This window comes from Eimeria maxima, genomic scaffold (assembly GCF_000499605.1).
Source record: "Eimeria maxima Weybridge genomic scaffold, Emw_scaff255, whole genome shotgun sequence".
Lineage (NCBI taxonomy): Eukaryota > Apicomplexa > Conoidasida > Eucoccidiorida > Eimeriidae > Eimeria > Eimeria maxima.
In genome coordinates, this window is record NW_013565398.1 from 27,721 (window position 1) to 39,908 (window position 12,188).

Genomic DNA, 12,188 nt, shown 5'->3' on the forward strand with positions numbered 1-12,188 from the left:
ACGTGGCGTCCCCGTCTCCATTGATGGGCCCAATGCTTCTCGTTTCAACTTACAGATGCGGATAGCGTGCCTTATCTGATGCTGGAACGCATTTCTACTATTCCATGATGCCTGCGTATGGGGGCGACGCGTGCTTTTAACGATTGCCTACACTAGTGGACACATTGACCAAAGGGCCTGGGCACTCTTGGAGTGGTTCCGAATCATTTTGTACGTGTCTGCATGATCGCAGAAGATTGGAGTGATGTCAGTTGCCGTGTGGAATTCCTGTGCAAACTATTCCAGCTCTTCTGTTTGTAACTAAATGAAGTAACACGAACCTCCTACCCCAATAAACGATTCTGTATGCATTAAAATTGCCTTAAGTTGTATAGTTGCACAAGGGTTCACCAGGGGGAAGCGGCCTCCAGTCGTCCAGGCCGGACTGGCGGCAAAACAGGAGGCAATTGCCGCTTCCAGGGCATTATGATCCCGCTCGATCAAATTCAACAGCACTCAACGCCTGAATCCTTCATTTGTAATTATTTGGGTATTATTTTTCTCCATATTGTGCGTTCGGAGGGGCCCCCCAGCCCCGCTCAAAGGTGAACGGGGGGGGGCCCCACTGAGAATGACTCGAAACATACTTCTCTTTTCTTCTCTGGAAACAACAGGAGAAATTGTTGATTAGACCTTGCAAATTTTGCAAATATGCTTGTCCAGTAGTTATTTGCCCTTCCTTGCTGCCTTCAGCCTGTGCGGCGGATTTGCAGCAATTGACGACGAGCCAGGGGCAGCCCACATCCTTCGACCAGCGCAGCTCCCTTTCGCGTTGACAATTTATTTTATTGCTCTTGGAATGCAATGCCTTCACCTAGTGACCATCCCCAGGGCTCTTTCCCCCCAAAGTGGGAACATGCGCTGCCTACAGCAGTTGCAACTGTTGCGGTTGTAGCGGGGACTACGGCGGCTCTACAGCTCGCAGGACGGTTGCGGGGGGGCGCTTCGCTTGCAGCTGTGGAGGTCGGAGCTGCCTTTGCATGTGCTGCATACTTGACTTGGCGTTACTTTCGGGATGTTTCCTCCCTTGCAGCTACCACCGAGCTGCAATCTGCACCAACTCCCCCCAAAAAAGTAGCTCAGAACAACTTGGATGAGTCGGAGAGCTGCTGCGGCGGCGCCTGGGGATGCACTTGCTCGTCTGATGCAGCAGTGGTGACGGAAGAACAGGAAGAGGAGGGGGAAGCCGACCTCGAAGATTTGCAAGGCAGCGACGACGAGTTCAAGAAAGCAGCCCGTGCTGCCAATCTATCAACCTACCTGCAGCCGAAGGCCTCAAGGCAGCGAGCGCTTTCTCAACTGTCAAAAGAAGACGGTGAACGAGGGGAAGTAGAACTGTCGGGAACTGCAGCGCTGTCTGCAGCTGGAGCAGCTGCAGCTGCGCCACCCGCAGGAGCCACTCCGAACTATGAAGGCACATTCCTCCCAGGGCGCTCGAAAATTTACTTCAAGACCTTCGGCTGTTCCCACAACGTTTCCGACTCGGAGTACATGCGTACGCCTATCCCATTTAGTGCTTAGGTTTTACGGTTTACGGTTTAGGGTTTGCTTGGAATTGTGCGAAGAAACAAAGCGGCATTGGATTTGTGGGTCTTGCCTTAGTTTGGTGTATCGAGACATTGCCGGTCTTTGCACGTCACGCGCTGTCCGTGTATCCCGCTAGTACTACGTTATGGGGAGCAGCATGACAGTACTTTAAAGTATTATATTTTACGATGTGGTCGTTGTTTCCTTAATCAGTTGTTAGTTTCTTTGCCCTCGGGTACTAAGCTGGTTCAGTGTAGTCAAATAGCTGCTGCACCAGGGGCTGCTTCTGTAACTGGCGCTGCGCATGCATGTGGGCGGTCTGGCACTACAGAGGGCTTGCTGCACGCGTCGGGGTATCGGTTTGTGGAGACGATGGATGAGGCTGACATCTGCGTTGTCAATTCGTGCACGGTGAAGAGCCCCTCGGAGTTCGCTCTCTACTCCGTAATAAGGGCGGCCTTGGGACAGGCACCCGCTTGCAGCAACACTGCTAGTGCTGCTGCTGCGGGTGCTGAGGGTGCGGGCAAGAAGCGGCAAGCTGCATTACCTTCCCCGTCGGAACTGGCGGCGGGCGATAGTGCAACAACTGAGGATGAGCTCCAGAGCTGCTCCCCACCAGGGCAGCAGGAGGAGGAGGAGGAGCAGCAGCAACAACAACAACAGCAACTGCGACGGAAAATCCCCTGCGTGGTTACAGGCTGCGTACCAGGGGCAGCTAGAAGCGACAGGCGCGGCAAGGGCCCTGCAGGGGCTGCTGTGCCATGGCAGGAGGCGCTTCTAGAGCAGTGCTCGATTGTCGGTGTATCCGCATTTGGCCGCATTGTGGAGGTTGTGGAGGAGGCGCTACAAGGCCGCATCGTCCGCCTCACCGGCGGCAAGGGGTGAGCTGCCTGTACACCCCAGCACGTGTCTCGGTCGAAACAAACATAAACACTATATAATATCGTGGCGTGAATATCGTGGCGTGTATCCAAAACCTAAACCCTCAGATCGTAAACTAGAACACGCAAAACCCCTGTTGCAGCGACAGGATAGAGAGCTATCTGGCACGAAGGAGGGGGCTACACACAGCGTGCAACACAGACGGGCCCCTGCCATTTGTGTATAGAGACCCCCTTGGAGTTCTGTGATGGTGCTTAGGGCCTCTTCTGGTTTTATAGGGACCCCTGTTAAGGTGTTTAGTGGCCCTTGTGGTTATTTCAGGGGTCCGGTTAACGCATTGGGGGCCCCTCTTATTCTCCATAGGGTCCCCTAGGCTGTTAGCGGGATTGTCGTGTTTCGATTTGGTGCGGTGCAGACTGCCTCCATTGGATTTGCCCAAGATTCGGCGCAACCGCTTGATAGAAATTGTGCCCATTAGCACGGGATGTCTCGGCAACTGCACCTATTGCAAGACAAAGCACGCGCGGTGAGCCTGCCTTCTTTCCTCTTTTCTTTGTGACTTGAGTTGTGCTTGGTTGTTGCAATGCCTTTATAGCGCTTCGGCCTGTTGCTCGATTGTCTTGTACTCTGCTATGGCTGGAAGCAGCCTCTGGAGTAGAAGGACAACATCAGCTTCAACAGGAGCTGCTGCAGCAACGGAACCAGTAGGGATACAGGACGGGCGCCGCTGCGCGTTTTTGGCTCTCTTGCTGCAGCGGAGACCTGGGCAGCTACCCAGAGGAGGCGATTGAAGCTCGGGTGCGGAGCGCCATAAAACAGGGAGCTACACAAATTTGGCTTACCAGCGAAGACACAGGTGGGTACAGACACAGCTGCAGCATGCACAGCTGCAGCAGACACGACTGCAGCAAACACACAGCTGCATGGGTATGAAGCATATGGGTGGGGGGGATGAAGCAGCTTAGCTGAGCCAGACCATATATAAGGGGCCGCCTGGGCTGAAAGAAGCTGCCATGGGGTGGAGGTGGCCCTTGGCCAACCTTTTTGTTTCTTCTTTCTGGTGTGTTCGTTCCGTGTGTATATCTCTGCTCTTCGTCTGTATCGACAGTTGTTTTTGTTGTGTTTTTTATCCATTTCTTCCCTGTCGACTCTGTGTATCAGTCTGTCTTGTATTTGTGTTCCATCTTCTCTACCTGGCTCTGCCTCCTCCTGGAGTCATCGTCTTGCGTATCTGGTGTAGCTCAGTCTGTTGCTTTGCTAGTCTTTTGTGTGCCTGCGTCTGTTCTGTGTCTCATCTCTTACTGGTTTGCGTCCGTTTCTCTCCTCTGTGCCTACTGGCTGGTTTGTCTTCCTGCATAGTTGCTGTTATCCGTGGGTCTGCATGCAGCTCCATGCATACAGTAAGGTACAGCAGGGTCTCCGTAAAATTCTGCGCCGCAGGGGCTTACGGGTTGGACATTGGCAGCAGTCTGACGCAGCTACTGCGGCGGCTGCTGCAGCGGCCGCTGCCAGAGGAGGTGATGCTGCGCGTGGGGATGGGCAACCCTCCGTTCTTGCTGGGTCAGTTGGCTGCAGCTACGGATATCTTAGGCCACCCGAATGTCTTCGAATTCCTTCACCTCCCAGTGCAGTCCGGCAGCAACAGCGTACTGAGTCGCATGGTACGGATACACAGCAGCGTGCTAAGAGACAACCAATGAGGCTGCTGCTGCTGCTCATACTTCGCTGATTCCCTTGTGGCACAACAGCCACAACGGTGTATCGTCGCCTCCTCTACAGCTGATGTCGAGGCCGTCTTAAGGCACTGGTCTCCCGATAAGAAAATGTCTTCAGGGCGGGGGGAGAAGATGTATGTGCCGCAGCTGCTGCTGTTTGTGCTTCTGCTGCGATTGTCTACAGAAGCGGGACTACACGGTGGAGCAATTTCGACAGGTGGTGGATGCCTGCCTGCAGGCCCACCCTCGAATGAGCATCATGACGGATATCATTTGCGGCTTTCCGGGCGAGACGGAAGAAGACCACCTCGAGACCTTGCGGCTACTGACCGACTATCGCTTCCCAGTAGGTCCTCAGGCTGCTTGCACTGGCAGCAGCTGCTGCTGTGGCAGAAGGAATGTGGAGGAGGTCAGGTGCCCCGGGATGGACCTCCGGAGGATAGGTCTGAAAGCTTGAAGGCTTTAGTGGCTTTGAAGCGTATATGACACTAACAACGTGCAGCAACCGCTTGTAGACCCTAGACCCTAGACCATCAGAACTCATACAGCGAGCTGGCCAGATTGCTGCACCTGCCTAGGCTTGTGTCAGCCACAGATGCTGGTTTGGGGATTCAGCCGCTCTCAGCGTGCTCTGCTGTTGCATGCGGCGCTGCAGGCAGTCAACATCAGTCAGTTCTACCCCCGCCCCAATACTCCTGCTGCAGCGATGAAGCAGCTGAATTCACAAGTGGTTAAGCGTCGTAGCAGAGAAGCAACCCAGCTCTTCGAGTCATACACCTGCTACGACTGGATGGTTGGCACGGTTCAAAAGGTGCGTCTTCACTTCACACCACTGCGGCTGCTGCCAGCTTGCGCATGGAACCACGCAGCTGCATGCAGCAGCTATATGCATGCACCCATGCATAGCTATCCGCCCACTGCGTCGAAGTGGGGTGTCTGTACACCCTGCAATCTGTTTAGATGCCGGAGGGCTTCTCGATCCATCTATTGGTCTCGACAGTTGCGGCGGATGCATTCGGTTTTGGACCATTTAGCGTAGGTGTGCTGCATGCGATATCAAGATTTCGACTCTGTTCTCTGCATGCGACATTTGGCCTGGGAGTTTAGGTTTGGTTCTCTTCTCACTCCGACCGCAGCGAGCACACAGTGGGACACACAAAGCAATACGTCAAGATCCTTGTAGACAGGTAGGTGTCTCCTCCCGGGTTGTTTTTCTTCTGCTTACTTGTTCCCTTCAACCCCCCAAAGGGAGCAGTCTCATATCTTTTGACATGCAGCATACGGGCTTGTGCCATCAAGTGCAGGCACCACGTGTCATCCAGACAGATGCGACATGAGGTTCTCTTCGGTCGTTGGGATCTGCTATTGCTGCTGCAGGGACGAGGCACTTCTAGGGAAGGTCGCGTTCGTGCGAGTGATTTCGGCGTCTAAGTGGCACTGTATGGGGGCTTTGTGCGGTCCCCCGGATGCCTAGTGCCTGCAGTCCCACCGCTCTGGCTCAATGCATGCAGCCTCACAGCTGCCTAGTGCAGGCGTCTGAGCATTTTCTTGGTTCGCTGCTCTTCTTTGAGCGGGTGGAGGGCGGGGCAGCAACAACGACAGCACTGCATGCATGGGTCCAGCCTCCGTGCTTACGGGTGCCATTGACAATGCGCAGCTGCTACGGCAGCCGCAACAGCGACTGGTCTTGCTGCACCAGCTGCAGCAAGAATGGCGCTTCATTTAGTCCCCTCAGGAGGGATATGCCTCAGAACGAACACGGTGCCATATGTTTTTTCTGATCTTTAGTGTTCATAATGCTGAACGGAAGTGGATGCTGAGGAGGAATATCTGCTGCTTCCTGACACTACCGAGGATGCAGGGGCGAGTGCTGCTACTCCTTATTGTTAAAAGTGCTGCAGCTACCGCTAATGTAGACGGGTGCATGTGTGGATGAGTATGTAGGGGCTTCAGGCTTGGCTGGAAATTAGGTAATTGGCTTTTAGGGTTTACGTTTTAGGGTTTACGTAGAGGCGGGGGGCGGTGATGCGGGTTGTTCAGGGGTATACGTACACCGCCGATTCTTCAGCTGTCTAGAGCAGACTGTTGTTAGTTTGCACATCTGCCTCTGGGTTTATATGGGGGCATTCTATGCGTTTTGGCTTAAAGTTTAATTGTGTTTGTAGAGACACCTCTTTATCCCCATCGGGCTTCCTGCCTACCCCATACATCTAACGAACTCTTCGCTGGGCCCAGTGTCTCTCCTGGCTGTAGGTATCTCGATGCTAAGTCGTATACCTTGACTACGCCCTAAGCCTTAAACCCTAAACCCTACTCAGACCCTTAACGCAGATGCACTGGCGCCCTTATGCAGAACTTTCTCGGGACCAAGACAATACGCTAGTCAGGGAACGCCCCACAGCTGGGGAGATAGCTACAAGCAGCAACCTGCAGTCTCCATAACGCTTGGCAAATGTAACATTCCCGACTCTTTTATTATCTGCACATTCAATTGCAGTTCAGCTGTATGTATGGCTGCTGCATGACCCCTCCGGAGCGTCAACTCCAAGCATAACCTTCACAACGATGGGACATGCTGCATGCAGCATCTGCTACATGCAGCAGGAGCAATACAAGCAGCAGCATTAGAGTCTGTGGCTGCTTCAGAAAGATGCTGTCTCCAAATTGGTCGGATCGGATCTTGTCCTTTGTCCGGCTACTGCTGCACTGCATGCGGTTGCTGCTTTTGCTGCCGCACATGACTCCAACAGCAATACTAGAGGCTGCTGTTGCTTAACTAAATATTATCCCGCTGCCGCTGCCGGCTCCTGCTGATGCTGAGGCCAAAGTTGACTGTGAGGCCCTGAGGGCAACCAGCTTTCTTATTTATTGGAACCCTTGGTAATGCTGCTGCTGCTGTTTTTGTTGCTGCTGTTGAGCAGCTGCAGCAGCAACAGTAGAAGAGGCAGCGAGACGTATTTGAGCTTCCTGGAGTAGGACGAGACTGCTGAAAAGGCTTCCAAGGAACCTATGGCCCCTTGCCTCTGTCCCCTTGCTGCGCTGCTGCACGCGTCTAGTACTTGAGGGGTTTAATGAAACAACAACAGCAGCAGCGGCAGCAGCAAGTCTGTGCTGTCCCTCTCGTTACATTGTCTTGTAGGTAGCAAAGGCGTACGGGGAGGCCGCAAGAAGGGGCTACTGAAGACAAACTGTCTGTCCCCTTTCTAAGGGCCCCCGTTAGACGTCCTGCTAAGGCTACACAGTGCATGCAAGCAATAGTGGGGTTGTTGTTAGTTTTTAAGGTGCAGCAGGAGACGCGCTGCAGCGGGAGAAGTGTTGCTTTACCATTCACCAGGATCAGCCATCATCAGCTCCCAGAAGGCTTCCTCTTCTTCGAGGAGGTAATCATCATCTGCTTCCCCGGCCTGCTGCTCTTGCTGGTGCTGCTGCTGCTTTTGCTGCTGCTGCTTTTGCTGCTGCTTCCGCTTGCTAGCCTGCTGCAACTCGTTTTGCCTGTTTGCTGTTGCATGCGCGTGGAGCTCCTGAGGCGGCCAAAGGAAATGAAGGCGTTCTTCCCTATCTTCAGGGGCCCAGTCCTCTGAGGGTAAAGGGGCCTGGGGACCCCCCATCTCCTCCTCTAGTGCTAGCAGCAGCCTCAGCTCCTGTAGCGTCAATGCTAAGAGTTCTATCCTTGTTAGTTCCTCTGGCAGCACCAACCGCCGCATCCATTGGTCCGCGTGTCCCTTTGCATGCAGCCCCAAGCCCCCTTCTACAAGAGAAATTTCTCGTGTGCCTCCTCGTGATAGCTGGGCCTGCGCAGGTGTCTCCAAGTCTCTTTCAAAGACCTCCAAGACAGCAGCAGCAAAAGTTTCCCCTAGAAGCTCCCCTACTAACTCGATAGGTGAGGGGCCCAAGGGCCCCTCGGACTCTGCATGTATTAGCCGCTGCTCGTGCAGCGGCACAACATCGAAGCTGAACTGCAGCGTTGCTGCATGCGGGGCCCCTGCATGAGGCCTTCTAGAGGAATTCCCCAAAAGAGAACTCCCTTTTTGAATGTCCTGTGCATGCATGCGAAAAGTTAGCTCAAGGGCCTCCATTAAGGCTGCTCGTACCTCTGATGGGGATGGGTAACGAGTAGAGGAGACAGTCTCTAAGGGGGCCCCTAAAACCCATGTTAATTCAGGGGTGTCCCCTATACCTACAGCTGCCCCTTGTCTCCTGTCTGTAACAAACCAACTTGCATGCTCATGCGGATCTGTCTTCGAAAAGCCCCAAAGATTTGCATGCAACGAGTCTGTAGGCCACAACCACTCTCCCTCTTCTGCAGTGACCTCTAAGCCCCCCAACACATTGCGAAAGCCCATACCCTCAGTGGGCCTGTTTTCCTGTTGCATGCGCTGCTGCATGCGAGTTCTTGTCTCTAATGCGGCAGCAGGGGACGGCACTGCAGCAGCACCTGTACCCTCTAGTGCCTCCCTATACACCTTCTCATCCATAGCCACCTGCAAGGAGGTGTCTCCTACCTGAGGTGTCTCCAAGGGACTGAGGGGCTCCCCAAGAGACGGGAGAAAGAAAGGAGACACCTTCGGAGGCAGAGGGCACGTGGGGGGAGGGGCGACCTGTGGGGCCCTCTGCCCTGTCTCCTTTTCGCTTCTCTTAGCAGCCAAAGAACCAGCAGCTGCAGTTGCAGCTGCAGCAGAAGAAGCAGCAACAGGCACCAAAACGTCCTTCATTGATGTGCCAACCTTCTGCTCTCGGGGGACACCTAACCTAGTCCCTTCTTCTTGGACACCGCCAGCTGATGGAACCTGATGCTGCTGCTGCAGCTGCTGCTGCGGTTGTTGCCGCTGTTGTTGCTGCTGGAGTTGTTGCTGTGGCTGCTGTGCTTGCTGCTGAGCAGCTTCGAGCTTTTTCTGCTTGCTACGCTGCAGCAGCAGCCACCTTTCCTGATGCACAAAATGACTCTGCAGCAGAGCAGCGCCTGCAGCTGCAGCAGCTCTCATCCTTTTTTCTTGTGCCTCCGGATTTCTTGAGGGGCATGAGGGCCTCCCGCTGAAGAAACTGTACCTATGGGAGTTGCTGAGGGACCCCCCGACGGAGCTGCCCCCCCACCGGACAAGGTCTTCTTCTTGTTGGGCCCCAGGGGCCCCTGCTGCTGTTGCAATATCTTCAGATGCCTCAGCACCAGCAGCAGCAGCAGCAAATAAGACGTCTTTTGCTTCGGATGGGAGAGCGTGCTGCTGTCTTACCTCCTTACTTGAGGAGGACGACGGACCAGTTATCCCTGACCCCTGAAGCCAACAGCAGCAGGAAATGCAGCAACAGCAGCAGCAACAGCAGCAGCAACAGCAGCAGCAGCAGAAGCAGAAGCAGCGATTGTAGGTGAAGTTGCTGTACCATCAAGTGCAGAAGCAACAGCAGCCGCTGCTGTTGCTACAGCAGCAGCTGCTGCAAGGCACCTGGCAATGTTGAGGGAAAGGAGACAGAGGGAGGGTCGGAGAAGGAGACAAAGAAGGAGACAAGGAAAGCGACAGTGAAGGAGACGAAATAGGAGACTAGGAAGGATACAAAGGAGGAGACGAAAAAGGACACAGACCCACAGGAGACAGCGGAGGAGACATAGAAGGGGACAAAGGGGAAGAAAGGCTTGCCTCCTTGTCTACCTCAAGAGTCTTTATAGGAGGAAGAGATGCAGTTCTATCGATGTGCCCCCCTCTGCTGTTTGTTCTCTCCAACAGCAGCAGCTGCAGCAGACACAGCAACAGCAGCTGCAGCAGAAGTTTTGCTTGTTTGTTGCTTTTTCTTGCTACCTCTCGTGTCTCCTTTGTGCCTCTTTGCATCTGTTGTGTTCGCTGTGCTGCCGCCTCCTTGGCCCCACTTACCTGATTAGCTGCATTTTCCTGTGAAGTGTCTGTCCCTACCTCAGCAGCAACAACCTGTAACACCTGTTGCGCCTGCAGCAGCAGCAGCAGCAACACAGCCGCACTGTAGGCATTCCCCACAAAAGGGGGAGCAAAGGCTGAGGCCAACGCAGCAGCCGAGCCGCCCCAGACTCCCATGCTGTCTGCTGTGGTATCTGTAAACTATGAGCACAAAAAGTTTCTTCCGTCTCGTAGCTGCAGATACACTACAATGCAGCAGCAAATGGTTCCGCTGGCAGCCTCCTGCTGCAGCTTCAGAGTCAGGCCCTGCAGCAACCTGCAGCAGCAACTCCTGTATAGCTGCTGCCAGTGGGCATCCTGTATGGTGAGGAGGGGGGCCCTGCGGCTAACAACTCCCTGATGTTGTTTGATGGATGCATGCAACACAAGCGACCTTTTGGTGGTAAACAACTACTCCTTTAAGGAGGACAGAGAAGTGAAGAAGAAACAAACAAACAAGCGATGCTGCAGCTGCTCTCCTGCAACTCCTTTTCTTATCTGCTAAGACACCAAAGATAGGAAAACCCTACAGACCGGCTAGACCGGTGGGTCCAGGCTGTGCGTACACCTCAGAAACCTCATGCCATAATCCCGTACAAACCATAAATAGCAATATCCATACAAATAACCAGTGTAAGAACACTAGCGGCGGCAGCAACAGCAGCAGCAGCAGCAGTCGCAGCAGCAACCGCAGTGGCAGCCGCAACGGCAGCGGCAGCCGCAGTGCCAGCAGGACCGGCGGCAGCTTCCGCTGGTTCGTATTGAAATATTGTTGCCGGTGGCCCTAATTATCCATATTAAAATACATATATTTTAAATAATAATTTAAATTATTTAGTAACACATCAAACAAATCCAAAAAACCCCTGAAGGCGCCGCTGCAGCAGCAGGCAGGCAGGCGCCCACAGGTCACTTCCCCGGTGTGCGCGAGCAGCAGCAAGGCAGCGGGGTGTATACGCAACAGCAGTCTTTAGTAAAATGAAATAAATAATTATAATAAAGAATAATACATTAAAAACATTAGGGAGATAGAAGCTGCATGCATGCAGCAGCCTACAAAAAGAGCAGGAGATGAGCCCGGCTCTTGCCAAACACGCCATATACCTGCTCTCTGCTCCCTCTCAGTTACTGTTGCTATTATTAACTTTACACTTTAATGTATTTCCTATTCTAGATCTAACAATAAAAAGAGGGAAAAAGCTATTTCTTGCCCCTCCTGCCCCTGATGCGCTCTCTTGCGCGTTCTAACAGGCAGCGAACCCATTTATGATTGGCATTCATTTCTTAGTATATGTTGCTGCCGCTGCAAAGGAGAAAAAAAGAAGAAAGAAGGGGATTTATATAACAAATACCTTTCTTTCTTTGTTTTTACATATAATAATAATAATAATAATTTATTTATCCTAAGACAGCTGCAGCACGAAAAGGAATGGAGAGAGGAGGGCAAGAAACCCTTCTTCTGTCAACCCAAGCAGCACTCCCTTACTCCTAGCTAGCCAGTGGTACAGATAGTTAGTGTGGCTAGCTTATGCTGCACCAGCCCCCCATGGCTAGCTGGTGCTGCAGCAAGTACTGGCGGAGAACTGTCCCCTCAGCTAACCCCGTTGGGTAGGTGTAATAGGTGCCACAGCTAGCTGCTAGCTAGCTGCCCCTTGGCTACCTAGCGCTGCAGCTAGCTGCTATGTATGGAGGTAATTGTTCATCTATAGTCTTACTCCCTTGATATAGAGACTGTCTCTCTTGTACTGTTGTCTACCTGTCTCCTTTTCTGCTGCCTCTGCTGCGCTGCACTGCACTAAGGAGACACTTCTTCCCCATGCAGCTGTCTCCTTAGCAGCAATAAAATAATCAATAAAAAACATAATAATAATAAACAAGTATAAGAAGAAAAATGTTATAAATAAGAAGAGAAATATACACAGAGGCAAAGACAAAAAAAAAGGATTATGTTGTCTCCTGTCTCTCCTTCTCCTTTATTAAATAAAATATAATTAAATAAAATATAATTAAATAAAATATAATTAAATAAAATATAATTAATAATATAAAAATGTATAATAAGTATAATACAAAGGACATATGTACGGGCATATATACTCAATATGCTATATACATTATATATATA

General features: G+C 52.4%; 2 protein-coding genes across 2 annotated transcripts; one reads left to right on the plus strand and one right to left on the minus strand.

The window, feature by feature from the left end:
* Positions 1-843: 843 nt before the first annotated feature.
* On the plus strand, positions 844-5,637 carry EMWEY_00024690 (radical SAM domain-containing protein, putative; the record flags this gene model as incomplete). The annotated part of the gene is made up of 9 exons (XM_013480942.1): positions 844-1,534; positions 1,898-2,447; positions 2,864-2,974; positions 3,204-3,304; positions 3,889-4,109; positions 4,348-4,509; positions 4,819-4,974; positions 5,271-5,350; positions 5,541-5,637. 9 exons carry the CDS (start codon positions 844-846, stop codon positions 5,635-5,637), a joined length of 2,169 nt encoding a protein of 722 aa, XP_013336396.1.
* A 1,846-nt stretch (positions 5,638-7,483) lies between these two features.
* On the minus strand, positions 7,484-10,201 carry EMWEY_00024700 (hypothetical protein, conserved; the record flags this gene model as incomplete). The annotated part of the gene is made up of 2 exons (XM_013480943.1): positions 7,484-9,433; positions 10,025-10,201. 2 exons carry the CDS (start codon positions 10,199-10,201, stop codon positions 7,484-7,486), a joined length of 2,127 nt encoding a protein of 708 aa, XP_013336397.1.
* Positions 10,202-12,188: the final 1,987 nt, after the last annotated feature.